This window comes from Barbus barbus, assembly GCF_936440315.1.
Source record: "Barbus barbus genome assembly, chromosome: 8".
NCBI classification, from domain to species: domain Eukaryota; kingdom Metazoa; phylum Chordata; class Actinopteri; order Cypriniformes; family Cyprinidae; genus Barbus; species Barbus barbus.
In genome coordinates this window covers 29,186,768-29,203,355 of record NC_136736.1, presented here as the reverse complement: position 1 = coordinate 29,203,355, position 16,588 = coordinate 29,186,768, and the positions used below count along the sequence as shown (strand labels likewise).

The following is a 16,588-nucleotide window of genomic DNA, read 5'->3' as shown; positions in this document are numbered from 1 at the left end:
AAGGATTTTAGAGTTTACAGAACCTAATCTCTTTAAGAGGTTACGTAGTCTTTCTCACACCCAGTTTGTAACTCTTTATTTTTTGGGATCAGGTAAAGGGTCTTCCTGCATGCAATAAGATGCAATAAGAAAAACAAAAGGCTCCATCACCTTTGGATTTCAAACGAGACAATGGGACGTGAGGAAGTGAGGCCAAGGTTATGTCATAACCCACAAATTTCCATCAGGCAGAGGAGTCTTTTGTAGGCAATGTTGTAAATTCATTGCTCTGGATAATATATTGAGCTACCACTGCTGTGGTATTTTAAGAATTTTGCGGTAATTATTTATTGTTGGGTCTAGAGTTTATACCTGTAAACAGTGCCTGGGACTAAAAAGGGTGTCTTTTATTGTTTGTTGCCCTATGAAGTAATTAGAATTCTAACTATATATATATTGCAAATATTTAAATTATATTAATTTAAATTAATAGATATTTTGCCAATTAATGATTTTTGAAGGGCTTTTAAAAGTGAAGTGGGCTTGTTTCATGTTTACCCCCTTCGACGTACAAAGATGTAAGTAGTGAAGGGGTTCCATCAGTCATACTTTGTCTAAATATTATCAAATAACTTATATTGACAAGTGAAAACCAATAGAATATTCCATTGCAACACCAACGCCCAGCAGCCGTCCTACGCTTCCGTCATTTTGGAGTGAAAGCGACTCAGCAGTCCACTAGCTTGTCGCTATCGCAATGTCAGCTGCTTTGTTTAAAAAGTACATTAAAACTGAAATCCAACCTGAATGAACGACGGCACAGAATAACGTACAATCATCAAATCCTTATAACAGTTTATTCTACACTTTTGTTTTTTGTCTTTTTATTTTTTCACAAAACCTTTGCTCTCTAGAAACCATGTCAGTTTCGGTTCAAGTATTAGCATTATAAACACTGAATTAATACCAACATATGTATAACAGCTTGACAGTAAACTGTTTTTGCAGTATTGTTTTATATTAATGTCCATTAAAGCAAGACTGTAAACAAAAAAAACAAAAAACAGCCACTTTTTTACAGCCACTGTCTCCAAAATTAATTATTCAATTACGACAGACACAGCAATGCATCATGTTCTATAAGATCATCGTGTTTGTAGTGTGTTCCAGGGGATTAAAATGTACAATATATATTTCATACCTAGTGGAGTAATAGTAAATGTGTAAAGTTGCATAAAATGGAAATACTCAAAGTAGGCTAAACCTTCCTCAAATGTGTACTTAATGGTTGGATTCCACAACTGATAACATAAAACATATACAAGACAATACAACATTTACTATGGGTGTCATACAATTTACAGACAAGTAATTTGAGATTTTCTATTGTGCCTCTGATTTGGTTGTGAGATTCGCCAATTTTGGGTGCGTAAGATGTTATGGACTCTGATCCATATAAAGATTCTAACCATGTAGGTGAGTGACTTTTTGCACTTCTCTGTGTCACACTCAACTCCCATTCGCTCACAATCACCATACTTCTGGTCAATAGCTTCCCACCCAGCCTAACTGTGTGGATAACTGAGCTGATGTTTTTTTTGGAAGTTTTAGACTGCAATGCTATGACTAATGCTGGGCACTTTCTCTCTTAAGTTGAGGTCAGTGTAGTGTACTGTTTGTCCTTGAGGAATGTGTACTGTAGATCAGCAGGGATATCTGTGGTCAAGATTTAACACTCCTTACAGGGACCATCCTCACTGACTGCAAATTCCCCCACAACCTTACTGGCCATATCCCAGCTATGCAAACCAGTACACTTCCATCATGGTCAAAGGCAGATGCTGCTGAAATTGGTTGCCTCATTCCATCTCAGGTCCAAGACATGTTTTGGTAGGACACCCTCACATCAGACTCCAGCACAGCATTACTGTTCTGGAAAAACAAAAAATTCATCCAAATACTAATAAGGTTTTCCTAATGATATATATATATATATATATATATATCACAAATACAATTGTATTACGACAATATTAAGATTAAGTGCAGGCTTATTTGTAGATGTTTGAATCTGATATATTTCTCCACACTTTTAATTAGGTTTATACCTAAAATGTTCAAATAAAAGTTTATTTTCAAACAAATCAATAAAGCTGCTTTAGTTCTAGCAGCCTTCTGTTCATTCAGATACTTCTTCCTCCGTTCCTCCTCCTGCAGCATATACACAAGCACAGCATGAGTGTGCACAATAAATAATTCAATAAAACAATCCATGCCTATTAATGTGAGAGGGAAATCTCTTACCTTGGCTTTGTCCATCTTGGCTTTTTCAATCTCTTTTTTCATAAATGTTACTATAGGTTTCAGCTTCCTCTTGCCAGAATATGGCACTACCTGGCAAACATTTTAGTATGATGATTATAAAATACTATATCAAATATAGTCATATATAGTTATATATATAATCGTCACGGGTGGTCCTAAACAATACAATATACAACTAATTTATTTAGCACAAAGACTAACAATAACATGGCTATCCTAAATATGGATAAATTTTCAATCTCAGACATGTGAGTTAACAGTTAGTCGTAAGAGACTGCTTACCCTCGCTGAATAAACAGCAGGAAATAATTTGATCGATGGGTATTTGTCTCCCAGATGAAGGTTTACATCGTTGGCCATAATGTCAAATTTGGTAACGACAACATCAACGTTTTCACTAAAATGTTCAGCAAGCTCCTCCCACAGTGGAAACAGAGCACGACTTTCACTGCTCCACGGTGCATCTATTAAAATATACAGTGTTCATATGTTCAAAATGCTCATGTTTAACGTTTTTACTCTTATCTTGATATATCTAGAAATGTCAGAATACAGAGGTGTAATCATACTCTAATTTCATTTACAAATGCTTGATAAACACTGAAATACAAAACTAAAGCCAACTATTAGTGCAAACACACAAACCTATGATATCAAGTTGAAGCGTTCTAATATTTGAGGTACTTACAGAACAAGACAATGACATTTTTATTATGGTTAAAAGCCACTTTTTCAAAATTCATCTTTCACCGGCTGTGTGTCCCAGTTTTCAGGAATTGGCTCACTTTGCAGCTTAGGCTATAAAACACAAATAATACAGACCATTTGAGTTCTAATACATTATATATTATATTTATATAAATACTGAATCATATTATTGTAATTATATACAGTTATTAAATTAAACTTTAATAAATTAATTTAATTATTCAATTAAAATTTAATTATGTAGCTCATTTTAATTAAAGTTTTGTTTTAATTAAAATTATTAGAATTTTGATTTTAAGTTTTTTTTTACATTTATGTGTAATTCAAGTTAAATTACAGTGTAATAATAATTTATCTGTCTGTACTCACCTTAGCTTTCCCATCCAGGTAACTCAGACAGAACTCTAAAAGAGTGTGTGTGTCAAACTGATCAGATGGCAGCTGGTATTGAACGTGGTCTGATAGATTGACCATACGGACCTGAGGAGCCTCTTCTGACCTCACACGGAAATACTCCATAACACGGACATTCCGTGGCTCACTCACATCAATCATCACAAACAGAACCTAACCAGAGAGTTTTACAAAAACAATATCATAGTAGCTATCCACAGTATTTCTGTGGATATTTCTATTATTGACATTGTGTCATTTTAGTAATATGTAGGCGGGAATTTCTAAGCGAAATTGTTACCTTCCTGATGAGAAGAACAGTATCTCCACTGATCTCATACTTGCTGAAGATCTCATCATGTCCTGTTACTCCAAAGGGCAGGTCAGCAATGTCAGCGGCTGTTTCATAAAACACTTTCACTACGCCTTCCTCAAGATCCTGTAGCGTATAAAGAATGACGAGCATCATTAACAGTGGGTAATACAACAATACAAAAAAAACATCTTTGTGTTACATAACCTTCATTTGAACTGATTCTTTTGAAATAATTTGATCAAATTTGCAAAACATTTTTTGAGATATTTTAATCCATTAAAAATACTTAGCTATGTCACATGAATGATACCTTTATTGAAATTATTCTTTTACAATATTTTTAACAAATTCGCAAGATATTTGTAAAGATGTTTTAAACCGGTTTAGTTATGACTGATTCATGAATGAATCCTTTATTTGAAGTGCTTCTTTTAAAATAATTGAATAAAAATTTGTAATACATTAATAGTGATGTTTTAATGCTTTAAAAAATCTTTAGTTATGACTGAATCCTTCATTTCAACGGATTCTTTTAAAATAATAAAATCTGCAAAACATTTGTAATGATGTTTAAATGCTTGCTTTGAAAAAATCTTTAGTTATGGCTGAATCAAGAGTGAATCCTTCATTTCAGCTGAGTCCTTTAAAATAATTTGATCAAATTTGCAAAACAATTGCATATCACTCTGCTGTAAGAGAAAAGCTTGCTTTTTTTTGACAAGGATAATCACTGAAAAGCAGGATAAATAAGATTTAATTCGTTTTTTTTTTTTTTTTTTTAAATAGGCAAAATTTTATATTGGCACTTTAAAAACATCAATAAATATTAAAATGAAAAACTGCTGAAAACAGACAGATTCACTGAAATAAATTCCTGAGTTACCTTAAATAATCCCAGCACAAGCTCATCTTCACCTATACATTTTTCCAGCTGTGTGAGATTACTAAGGATGTCAGCGCTCAGCCCTTTTCTTCTTTTAAGCCATGTTAGGATGGAGGCGGAGCTCTTAAGAACTGGGGGTGGAGTCACACAACAAACATTATGGAATACTGATCCTAAAAGGGACACATCCCCATATTTGAGTTTGGAAAGGCACAAGGGTCAGTAAATAAGCCCAGAAAGTTACACATTACCAGGACAGTACACTGGGTTGTTCTTGTCTCCAGTGATGTAGTGATGGTATTATTGTGACGTTAAGGGATGCAGCAAGATCTTTTTCCTTTTTCACATCCACTCCTCCCAGTCTCACATCAGACTCTGCTTCCTTCAGCGCACCGGCTGCTTCTCTAAACTCAAGGATGGAGCCAAGGGACTGGCCAGAAAGAGGCGCATCTACAGCAGGTACAAGAAAAAGCCTTAACAGTTTACTCCTTGTTACAAATACGCACCAGAAAATGTACAAAAGAGCATTTTGTTGTAGTCCCAGATGGGCTGACTCTAATTTGCCTTCCAGTTTGTCATTAGTGAGTAAATTGTCATTCATCAGACACTTTTATCCAAAGCAACAAACAACCCCCTTAAGTTAAATGATTGGCTCAAAGGCACAATGGTGATAGTTCATGGTTCATTTCTTATGGAGATCGAACCAGCAACTTTCCAATTTCCAGCCCTGAGATTTAAGCAGAACACCACGCCACCATTATTCATCTGGAGTTGGTTTGTTTCTTTGAAACTCATGTTAAAATCTCAGGGAAACAATCAGAGGGGTCTTAAAGAAAAACAAGCAATACATTTACACACAAAAAAGTAGCCTACTGTTATACTTCAAGTTGAAGTATTGATTTGTCACCTCATGGAGCTGGATTTATGACAGGGAAGCCATAAAAACACACATGCAAGAAGATATACTTACAGAAATGGACCAATAGCTGGTTGTGCCGTTTAAGAGCTCGTTCGAAATTGCTTTCTGTCAGCACTAGAACATCTTTGTCCTCGAGGATTGCATCAGAATCGCTCTCCGCCAGAGCTTGGTGTAAACACACACAAGCTCAGGCACAGCTTAACGTACACCTTCATACTGCCTTCAGAAGCTGAAACAGACTGTCTGACCTTTGAGTGTGTGAGAATGTATGAAGCTCTACATTAAAAGGTGTGTGTCTATAAGTGATATCAGTGACAGTGTGTCTATAAGTGACAGCCAATACGAAGAGAGATAAAAGTCTAACAGTCTGGGTAACAGAACAATAGCTTCTTGTGCTTTGCCATGTGTAGCCTACTACACGGATTTATGCACAAAGGCATCACACTAAAGTTTGAACTCCATTAAGACTGTAAATTTAAACATCAGTAACCTAGACATATGTGTGAAAAGAGGTCACTGTTCATTGAAAGTCAGTGATAGCTGTATGTCTGACACTGAAATACTGAAACAAAATGATTTCTAAAATACAGCAGAGGCATTTAAACATTACCAGAGTGAATTTGGGTTACATTAAAGCCATTCTGTGTGAAATAAAGGTGGTAACGGATTTCAGGAACCTGTAATGCTGCCTTGTCTGATTTGGTGACCTTGCTGTAGGCCGTTGTCTGTTCCTGTTCCCAACAAACACATCACATACTAACCACAGAACTTTTACTCATAAATCTAACTTCTATATTCTAAAATTGCCTAACCATAGTGAATTATTAAGATAACCCAAGCTAATATTTTACAAAGTTTTAGTATTTCAAAATAAATTTGAAATGCTAAAATTTTAGTTCAGCTCAATTTGTGGCAGTGGCCAGATTAGCATTTAAATGCTACTTGACTGAAAAATAGTCTTCAGCATATCTACATATTTATCTGATTAGATTCTTGGAAATGATTTAAACATCTGCTTTGGTCAGTGTATCAGTTGTCTTTAAAGTTTTCATTATAATTTTTCAGGTTACTTTTGTTAAAATGTTGCAACTAATGAATAATTCAGGGAAAAAGTGTATAGTTTCTTTTTTTTTTTTTTTTACAGATTTACAAAGCAGCTGTACATGTAATGTTTAGATATACTGTACCACTTTAAAAGGAATAACATGGTAAAAACAATATACAGCTATCAGATCAAATAAAGTTCTTCAGTATCTCACATTTGTTCAGCAGAGGTAACATACTGTATAGAGGTAATTAAAGAACAGCAATTTAACTTTGCATAGGCTTGACAAGACAGTGTTCACTCAACATTCATATGTACAAAAATGTCGACGGAAAAAAATCTAACCTCCAACAATACAATGTCAACAATGGAATATTTTAGGAAACTTTATTTCCACATTATACCTTCAAATATTTTTTCAAAGTCATTTTTCAATATGTTCAAAAACAAAAGCGAGTGCATGTTCTCTACATATATTGCAGCATTACTCAATAACTCGGCCACTGTACTTAAACAGCCCTGAGATCATTACACTGGCATCATTTTCATTACTCAGTCCAACAACAACAAAAGAAAAACTGCAGTCTCTGGCTTTGACTAGTACAATAGATTCTGAGCTCCTTTACATTTTCATTGCAAACATGTATTTGGAAAGAACACTGTAGTGTGGAAACCCACACCACCTGGAATTGAATATCGTTTGTTTCATTTCATAAGCTAGGATTGTGGATCTTCACTGGTAGATCTCCTCTGAGAGAGAGAAATGGCAATTAAGAAGGTATATGAATACAGAAGAATTTACTCAAGTATCCGCCTTAGAAGTTAAAAGTAAGTGCATTACAAGTGCATATCACTGCACTGAGGTCACATGGCTGGTCATATTCAAATTATAATCAATACTGTGAAAACCAAAAGACTTAGTCCTTATGTCCATTCTCAAGAAGTAAGTTTTTTTCCTCCAAATAAACATTAGTTTTGAAAGAGATTTGATTCTAAAATATACAAACGAAATGTCTCCTAATCTGCTCTTTTAAATTAGAATTCAAATCCATGTTCAGTCACATCAGCTCCGTCTTCAAAATCTTACGAAAAGTAGCAAATTTTGCTTTAGGTAACAGCCATTTCATTCTAATGGCCATTAATGTAGTTTTCTCCGAGCGTTTAGACCATCTGTGTGGATCTGGCTTCCATCTGTCATAAAAACAAAATGTTATTTTATCTCTCAAAATAACACTAATGTGATTGTTCGACGTAATGCTGGCTTAATTTAACCGATCAACATGAAACGACACTCATGACCCATTTTACTTCCATAATTTGACAATTCCTTCATATGACAGAATATTTCATCATTTAAAGTATGGCAGGACTTAAATTCATTCAATGAATTTATCGATTTGGAAAATGAATAAGGCACAGTAAAACCGGAACAAGTTATTGAAACGTGCAAATGTATTACAAGTAAATGGAGTCCATTTGGATTTCATGTTGATTTTAAAACACTACAAAACTAGAACAATGACATCATACAGTCTAGTTTATGATGTCAAAAAAAACAACAACAAAAAAAACAACCTAAAATGAAATGAATGGTTTATCATTTAACCAAATTGTGTACCTTTGTATTTGTCAATTTCAATTTTGTATTTACTACAGTGCTCTCCACTAATATTGGCACCCTTGGTAAATATGAGCAAAGGCGGCTGTGAAAATAAATCTGCATTGTTTATCCTTTTTATCTTTCATTCAAAAAAATTCACAAAATTCGAACTTATCATTAAAACAATTGAAAGTGGGTGGAAGAATCTCATTGTGAAAAATATTTGCGCTAGTTTTTTGCATTATTGTCCTGATGGAAGATCCACCCACGGCCCGTTATAAGATTTCTAACAGAGGCAGCCAGGTTTAGATTTGCTTTATCTGTTTTTATTTGATAGAAACCATGTCATGTATCTGAACAAGATGTCCAGGACCTCCGGCAGAAAAACAGGCATTAAAGATCTGTGGGCATGGGGCAATTTTTATTCCTGTTTGCACCAAACCTATCTGATGGGTTTGCTGCCAAAAAGCTATTTTTCAGTTTCATCTGACCATAGAAGCCAGTCCTGTTTGTAGTTCCAGTTGTGTCTGACAACTGAATATGCTGGAGTTCGTTTTTGGATGAGCTAGGAGAATTTTTCTTGAAACCCTCCCGAACAACATGTGGCGATGTAGGTGCTGTTTGACTTTTTTTTTTAGGTTTTCTGACCCCAAGACTCAACTAATCTACAATTCTCCAGTTGTGATTCTTGGGAGAGTCATTTGGCCACTCAAACTCTCCTCCTCAGCATGCATTAGGACGATATAGACACGTCCTGGCAGATTTGTAACATCTTTATTTGATTGGAACCTCTTAATTATTGCCCTGATGGTGGAAATGGGGATTTTCAATGCTTTAGCTATTTTCTTACAGCCACTTTGTATTTTGTGAAGCTCAACAATCTTGTTCTGCACATTAGAACTATATTCTTTGGTTTTATTCCTTGTGATGGATAATTAAGGGAATTTGGCCTCTGTGTTCCTTGTATTTATAATCCTGTGGAACAGAAAGTCATGGCTGGACAATTTCATGCTCCTAGTCACCCTGGTGTGCTAAAAAAAATGGAAATATACTTTAGAGATATTTTACTCCAGAATTTTTAGGGGTGCCAATAATTGTGGCCAACATGCATTGGAGAAAAACATTTATTTCATCATGAGATTTCCTACCCACTTTCAATTGTTTTACTTCAATGAATGTTTAGAATTTGATAATTTTTTTCATTTCATTTATATCATAATTTTTTCAACGGTGCACATTTATTTTCACAGCCACCTTTATATATTTACCAAGGGTGCCAATATTAGTGGAGGGCACTGTATATGAAACACTACAGATGATCATCTAAACTAAAACTCAGACTCATGCATTACTGGTCACACTTCAAAAGAAAGTTAAAAAATAAACTTAAAACAGTCATCTAAAGAAAAAGCTTTAAGATACATAGAGCAAGCAAACATCAAAACAAGAGCTGCACAATATTGGAAAAACTGACATTAAAATATTTTATTTTGGAAAAACTTGAAAAATTTATTAAAATTATTATAAATAAAATATTAAAATGATAATAGTTATAATACTGTAAAATATACTTTAAAAGTGTTTTCTTTTCATCGTTTTTATTTCAATATATTGTGCAGCCCTAATTAAGATGAACATGAACAATGTGAGGGCGTTTCAACTGTCCCTATGGGCTTTCCCAAAGGTGTGTAGATTTACCTAAACCAAAGAGCCATGGTGTTAAAGAATGAAGAGGAGCAGGAGAAGAAACAGGGACAGACAGAAGATGAAGCGTGCTAGAGCACAGCATGGAGTTACCTGAAAAAGGAAAGAGGAGGAGGAAGAAGAAAACACCAGGATGACAAATGTAACATTACAGCGATGGAGCAAAGTGCTTTAAACATAACACAAGAGTTGTGCTTCAGCTCATCCATTCTATCCTTTGCACACAAAGACAAGAGTACTAAATCTTTGATGTATATGAGACAGATTATGAATTTTTTAAGCCCCTGTATGTAGTTTAAAGGATGAAGTGTGTTATTTTTAAATGCTAGAATAGTTCTGGAATCAATTGTTTTGTGCAGTAATTGGAGCATATATAACACACTCTACCTTTAAACAAACGGAGATTATGCTTACCAAGTTCCATGGTTATTTTCAGGATCAATATCTGCTCACCGTGTGCAAGACCATGCTGGAAAGTTCCAGTTGCTGGGCCAGGAAAAACAGCTCCTTTGCAGGCCTGAGGCTGTCCAGGGAGTTTGGTGCCAGGGCTGAGCCCAGGGAACGGGAGAGCATGCAGGGGGGCAAAGCTCGGTAAAACACCCGGCTGTACTGTGGTGGGGTAGGAGGATGGAAGGAGCGATAGAGAAGGAGTGGGAAGCGCTGGGTTTCCACAGGAGATCTCACCAGCTGCCTGAAATACAAGCAAAGGAAAATATAAGTGTTATTCAGTCCAACTATAAACAAAAGCTTTAAAAACAAATCCTTCCCCTCTTAGGCTCCAAAGTATTTGACTAAGCTTTTTGTTATATATAATAAAATATGCATTAAATTGAACAAAACAGACAGTAAAGAAATTTAAAATTTGTTATATAAGATTTTCAATAAATGTTGTTCTTTTGAACTTTCAATTCATTAAAAATAATTAAACAAAAATTCAAAAAGAATTGTGAGACTGAAGACTGGAGTAATGATGCTGAAAATTGCACTTTAAGATACAGAAGATATATTAAAATAGTTTTTTGTAATAATATATGCGTGTTATTTATATTTATTTATTTATTTTTTTTATTATTATTATTACAAAGTGGCATTACAAAAAAAAAAAAAAAAAGATAATATCCCACATTGGACACAATAATATTTAGGAAGGATTTTTATGATATCACAAATTATATGATCTACATCTAAGCAGCAACCAAAGTGTGTCTTTTTTGCATTTTTCTTTTAAATGACTTACTGCTGCCATAGAAACCGGTGTGTCACCCACTGAGGTTGTAGTGAGCAGCCTGGCCACTCCCTGTACCACCGATGGACAGTCACCCTCAGCACCATCTGGCGGCGCCACCAGCGTCAGTTTTGGAGTCGCCCTCTCTCCAGTCTGGAGCCACTTTGAATCTGAATCCATAACAGACCTGTTCCACATCATCTGGACTGATCCAACTCCCTCTGCGGTCACTGGACTTCTCTGAGTGCTGGTATGATGGTTCTCAATCTTGTTACCTTCCTTGTGGTTCTGATTAGATGGATGGGTGGAGTAGGTGGCAGAGGTTTGTGTGTTTGATGGCGTTTTGGCTGTGGTGCTCAGCGTGGCTTCAGGTTGCATGCTCACAGGTACACTCAGGCATTTGCGTTTCAGTGCTGGTGGGCCCTGAATTTCTGGGTTATTCTTACTGTCCTCAGGGGCGGCGCTGACCTGTGCATTCAACATTGGAAAGAGCAAGGTTTAGGATTAGACTTCCACCTATATTTTCCTAAAGAAAGCAACATGCAAGACTCTACCCCAAGACTGGGGTTTGCAGTTTTTTTCTGATTTACCTTTTTTAGTTTTGTTGTACCTATTGTCTTCTTCCTTGCCCTGTAAAATGAAGAAAAAGGGCAATTTATTCACATGAATTCTGGTTAGGTTTAAAGTATTTAACTAGGAAGGTTCCATATGTTAATTTGTATTTTCTGATAACAGAGTTAGAAAAAATTATGAATAATTTTCTTCAGAAGGGTTGAGTAATATAGTATCTAGGAAGAGTGTCCTAATGTAGAATCACACTTACACAACACCAGTGATGTGGCCATGTGCTTTTCGGGTTTCTATAAGCAGAATCCTATTAAGAACACGACAGAAATTTATCAAATTATTAATAACGATTTTCTCCAAGCAAGGTTTCATGCCTATTAAGGCCTGAACACAGAGTTGATTTTTTTATTTGCTTGTCTGATAAGCAAAAGATCAGATTTTTAATGCAGTTTTCAATGCATTAAATTGATCAAAAGACATTAGACAAATGCTGTTCATTTGAACTTTCTATTCAAACAATCCAGAAGAAAAAATGAATGATGGTTTCCACAAAAATATTAAGCAGCACAACTGTTTTTAATATTAATAATAAATTATTCTTGAGCAGCAAATCAGCATAGAATGATTTCTGAAGGATCATGTGACACCGAAGTACTGGAGTAATGATGCTGAAAACTCAGCTTTCCAGTGTTTGAGAAACAGTCTTGAATTACTTGTCACTTGTATATGACGAACAACTTGGCCCTAGAGATTTCAGAGTATTAATAATTTGCTTTGTATACCTGGATTGCATCCATCCTTTAGGCCAAAGTGGTTTAACATCAGCCTCTAGGAATGCTTTTAGATACTCTTCCAAACTAGAGCATGTGGGCGACTCCGAATCATAAATTATCATCTTCAAATTGACAATCTCAAAGAGCAACTCCCTGTAAAAGTCCATACAGTGATATTTGTTTATACTGATGATCAGTGCTTACATAATTGAATAATACTTAATTTTACAAGATCTGGTATTCATTAAATTCAAAGATTATGTAATGTGAATGTACAGCATTTACTAGTAGCAATCAAGAGAGCTTTAATAATCATGCATTGCACACACACTGGAGAGACCCGACCTGATTTCTTCATTCCATCTGAACCTCTTGCGAGGCCCAAACACTCGTTTTCCACTCCTCTCCTCTTCTTCCTCATCAGAGCCATCAATCACCCTCTCTTTCTCAGCCTCGAGTCTTAAAACGCAAAAATAACATACAAACCGAAGTTGCATTCTATTAGAAAACTGCAAACCAATTAAAAAGTCAGTAAAAATACAGTGAAAGTGATCGAGGTTTTGCACATTAAAAATAACTGATTACTTGGCAGCTCTGGCTTCAGAGTGAGCTTGGCAGTGATTCTGGAAACGGGTGATCTGTTCTGGCATGGACCTGACAACCGCATTCTCCAGCTTCTTCAGCAGCTCCTGCAGCTGTTCATCCTGATAAAACACATGACCAGCACATTAAGCTTACAGAGACATTAAACTGGATTTCAGTTATACACACAATACCATTTAAATGTTTAGGGTCGGTTATAAAAAATATATATATATTATTTTTGAAAGTAGTCTCGGGAAAGAAGTCTCTTGCTCACCAAGGCTATATTTCTTTAATCAAAAATAAAGACAGTACTATATTGAAATAACATTACAATTTAAAATAACTTTTCTATTTGAAATTCAAATATATATCATTTGTAATTGACTTCTATGATGCAAAGCTGTTTTTCAGCATCATTACTCCAGTTTTCAGTGTCACATGATCCTTCAGAAATCAGAATTCCTTCCAAATTCTAATATGCTGATTTGCTGCTTGAGAAACATTTCTTGTTATTATCGATGTTGAAAACAGCTTAATATTATTTTTTTGCAAATTTTGTACTGTCACTTTTCAATTCAATGCATCCTTGCAAACTAAATGTAATAATTTCTTTAAAAAACATTATTGACCTCAAACCTTTGAACGGTATATTTTATAATATTTTAAAAAATCTATTATAAAATTGTAATTATGATCAAAGATAAAGATTTTGGAATAACCTGCACTGATGAATCATGTAGAATAAGACCAGGAACAAGAAAGGAATGAAGTAAGTAGGGTCATGTCACTATGCTGAAGGGTCATGCAGTGTTGTAAGTTCACAGACCTGCTGTAGACTGTGGAGTTTTTTGGCTCTTTTAACCAGAGTGCCTTTGCTGCAGGACAGCTGTGAAGCCAAGTATGAGAAGATTCTGGAGCGCACTTTCCCACTAAGCTGTTTAGAGTTCACCTCCACACTGAACATACAAAGAGAATCAATATAAGATTGGCTTAAAATACAAAGTATGCTTTGCAAAATGTTACCTGTTATATAATAAATGTAATGTAACTTACTCTAGGAGAACACTGTTGAGTTCTGAAGACAAAATCTCCATCTTGTTTTGTCCTTCAATTTTCTTAACAGCCTAAAGAGCATAAGTAATGCATGAGTAATGCATATTCCTGCAAACTCTTCTCTAAAGTTGTAAGTGCAAACAATACCTGGGAAAGTTCCTTAATGTGTTGCTCTAATGTAGGTGGCAGACCATCGGGAAGTAATGTGGTGGGTTTCTCAGTGACGGACACCATCAGAGCCTCTCCATTATCTTCTAGGCTTGGAGAGCAGACGTTCTGTGGCTCCCCCAAGAGTCCATCAAAGTCAAAGTCTTGCTCTGCTGCTTTGACCGCCTGAAGGAGGTCATCTGCACTGGCAGAACCAATGAGTGTGAGAAGAGGGTCAGCTGATATGGGCGGCTCTTGAACCTCAGCTTGCATGGTGTCATTGAGAGCATGCGGATCGCTCTCTCTAGCGTTGAACATCTGTAGCTGCTGAAGCTTTTCCTTGTGGAACTTCTTCAGCATCTTATCGATACTTAGCGGCTTCTTGTGTTTTTTCTTCTTCTTTGCAGATGATTTGTCTGGCGGGGTGCTGAGAAGAAGGAAAAGGCAAATAATGAGGGTATTTAAGAAAGAATCAATGAAAACTATGATTATTCATAAAATATGTTGTGAAAAATGTATGTTTTCTTGAGAGTAGTAAACATTCAGTAGTAATCCAACCAGCAGCAAAAACCTCTTTCTGGGTTCCTCCTCTTCCTTTCTAGCAAGCATGTCTTCCTCTTTCTTTTTCTTCCCAATCTTCTTGTATTTTCCTTGCTTAAGCTTTCGTTTCTGAGAAAGGAATCAGACCAAATGTATGGTGACAAATGAATATATTCATGCCTTAATCTTTTGCATGCAGCTGAAGATAGCTGTACAGACAAACTGGAACTGCCATTTTTGCAAGAAAGGACACACCTTAGGTTTAAAACCGCTGTCCTCAAAACCATTCTCGTTCTCTTCTTCCTCGTCAGAGGCTGGACGGAACTGCAGAGTTCCAGAGTTGATGTAGAAGCCTCCGTATCTGGTGGTGAGACAAGCTGGGACAAGCTCATCATACTGCGGCATGCAGAGAAAATGAGACTTGAGCAAAACATTCATGTGTTCTATAAAAGGAATCATTTGATAAAGGTGATGTTATCATCTGGCCTAAACTTACAGCCTCAGAGTTGTCAATGAATGAATCAGATTCATCGTAACCAAAGCCCATATCCACCAGATCCTGTAACCTGTCTTTTTTTCTTTTGGCAGCTCCGCCCTAAACAAGAAAATGGTGGATGTCAATATATAGCTTTAAACACACACACAAATCACTAAAATGTACATATATACGTAATCCTGTTGAATCACACCATATGCATAAGTGCAGGGACTTTTAAAATGTACTTTTTCTCCACAGCACTGACATGATAAAGCTAGAAATATAATCTTGGCAGAATTCACACTCACATATTTTGCTTCAAACTTTTTTGCAAGCACCTCCAGTTCAAATCTCTCCGTGTCCTCCACCACCTCATCTAATGTTTGTGGTTTCCTTTTCTCAGTGGTTTCCTTGAGAAAACAAGACTGATTTTCATAAATCTACCACAACTGGTTTAATCCTCAAGGACTTGTAGGCAAATTGACTAAAAACTTGAAAAAGCAATTAAAACCAATTTAACTGAATACTGGTAAAATACACATCTCAGTTGCTGAATTCACCGTTAGATAATGATAGGCCTACATATTAAAAATGTAATTTAATTCTAAATGTAAACAACAAGGTAGATGCTCATTTTAACACTGCTGCTAACACTTCTGGATCAAAAGCAAGTATTTAACTTGAGACCATTTCCCCACAAAATTAATTATTAAAATTATTAAATGCAAACTCAAAGCATTTATATTTTGCAGTATTTTTTGTTCTTGCATACAGTTTTTAATTTTTGCTTGTAATGCCTAAAAATCATGATTTCCATAACAACTGATCAATTCAGAAAATACATCAGAGTCGATGCTTGTTTACTTTTGCGCTGATCAAATCCGGGTAGCTAAACTCCGGGCAGCGTTGTTCATCCGACTGGAAGAGTTTTAATTCCAGTCTTGTTGCGGGATGCGGAGCTGGCGCCGGTGCAGGTAAGCCCTGTTTGACAGGCTGGTCCCTGGCATTGGGGTCGGTGGGAAGAGGAAAGCGTACATTGCTTGAGAGTGCGGTGAGATGAATTCTTCTCGGAGCGGCCATCGCTCAGACCGACAGCAACACACCGCGATTCTTCCGGAACAGGTGCACGTTTGGTTGATTAATTATGAACCTGTGAAGCCAATTGAACTGAGTGTTACTTTCCGTCCTTAAAAGCGCACGCAGCGTTTACCCCACGCTCCTGGAGGCCTGCACTTAACTATTTGCACGTTTCAACTGACTAAACCTCTTCAGGTCTGGGCTAACAACGAGGGGAAGTGGGCTAAATGACGTGTTGGTTGCTGTTATTTTTGTAGAGTAAAACATCAAT

At 36.0% G+C, this 16,588-nt stretch overlaps 1 protein-coding gene and 1 pseudogene across 2 annotated transcripts; both read right to left on the bottom strand.

The window, feature by feature from the left end:
* Positions 1-1,627: 1,627 nt before the first annotated feature.
* On the bottom strand, positions 1,628-5,738 carry LOC306874335 (protein disulfide-isomerase-like; annotated as a pseudogene). Its single transcript has 10 exons — positions 5,575-5,738; positions 4,856-5,054; positions 4,605-4,735; positions 3,707-3,844; positions 3,382-3,579; positions 2,993-3,102; positions 2,587-2,768; positions 2,284-2,373; positions 2,121-2,190; positions 1,628-1,695 (listed from the first exon to the last, which is right to left on the bottom strand). The product of its transcript is annotated as a protein disulfide-isomerase-like (transcript).
* A 1,209-nt stretch (positions 5,739-6,947) lies between these two features.
* Positions 6,948-16,588, bottom strand: LOC306873596 (ubinuclein-1-like). The gene is made up of 16 exons (XM_079423012.1): positions 16,105-16,588; positions 15,549-15,650; positions 15,259-15,357; positions 15,018-15,158; positions 14,794-14,891; positions 14,223-14,649; positions 14,076-14,146; positions 13,849-13,978; positions 13,023-13,141; positions 12,783-12,896; positions 12,447-12,590; positions 11,921-11,971; positions 11,688-11,727; positions 11,110-11,565; positions 10,326-10,563; positions 6,948-7,759 (listed from the first exon to the last, which is right to left on the bottom strand). Exons 1-16 carry the CDS (start codon positions 16,318-16,320, stop codon positions 7,707-7,709), a joined length of 2,499 nt encoding a protein of 832 aa, XP_079279138.1. The 5' UTR covers positions 16,321-16,588; the 3' UTR covers positions 6,948-7,706.

Excerpts from the sequence above, each read along its gene's own strand:
- LOC306873596 (XM_079423012.1), bottom strand. The coding sequence starts at position 16,320 with ATGGCCGCTCCGAGAAGAATTCATCTCACCGCACTCTCAAGCAATGTA. Across the intron at positions 13,979-14,075 it reads CTCAACAGTGTTCTCCTAGA|TGTGGAGGTGAACTCTAAAC; the intron begins GTAAGTTACATT and ends TTGTATGTTCAG. Across the intron at positions 11,566-11,687 it reads GTACAACAAAACTAAAAAAG|GTCAGCGCCGCCCCTGAGGA; the intron begins GTAAATCAGAAA and ends TTGAATGCACAG.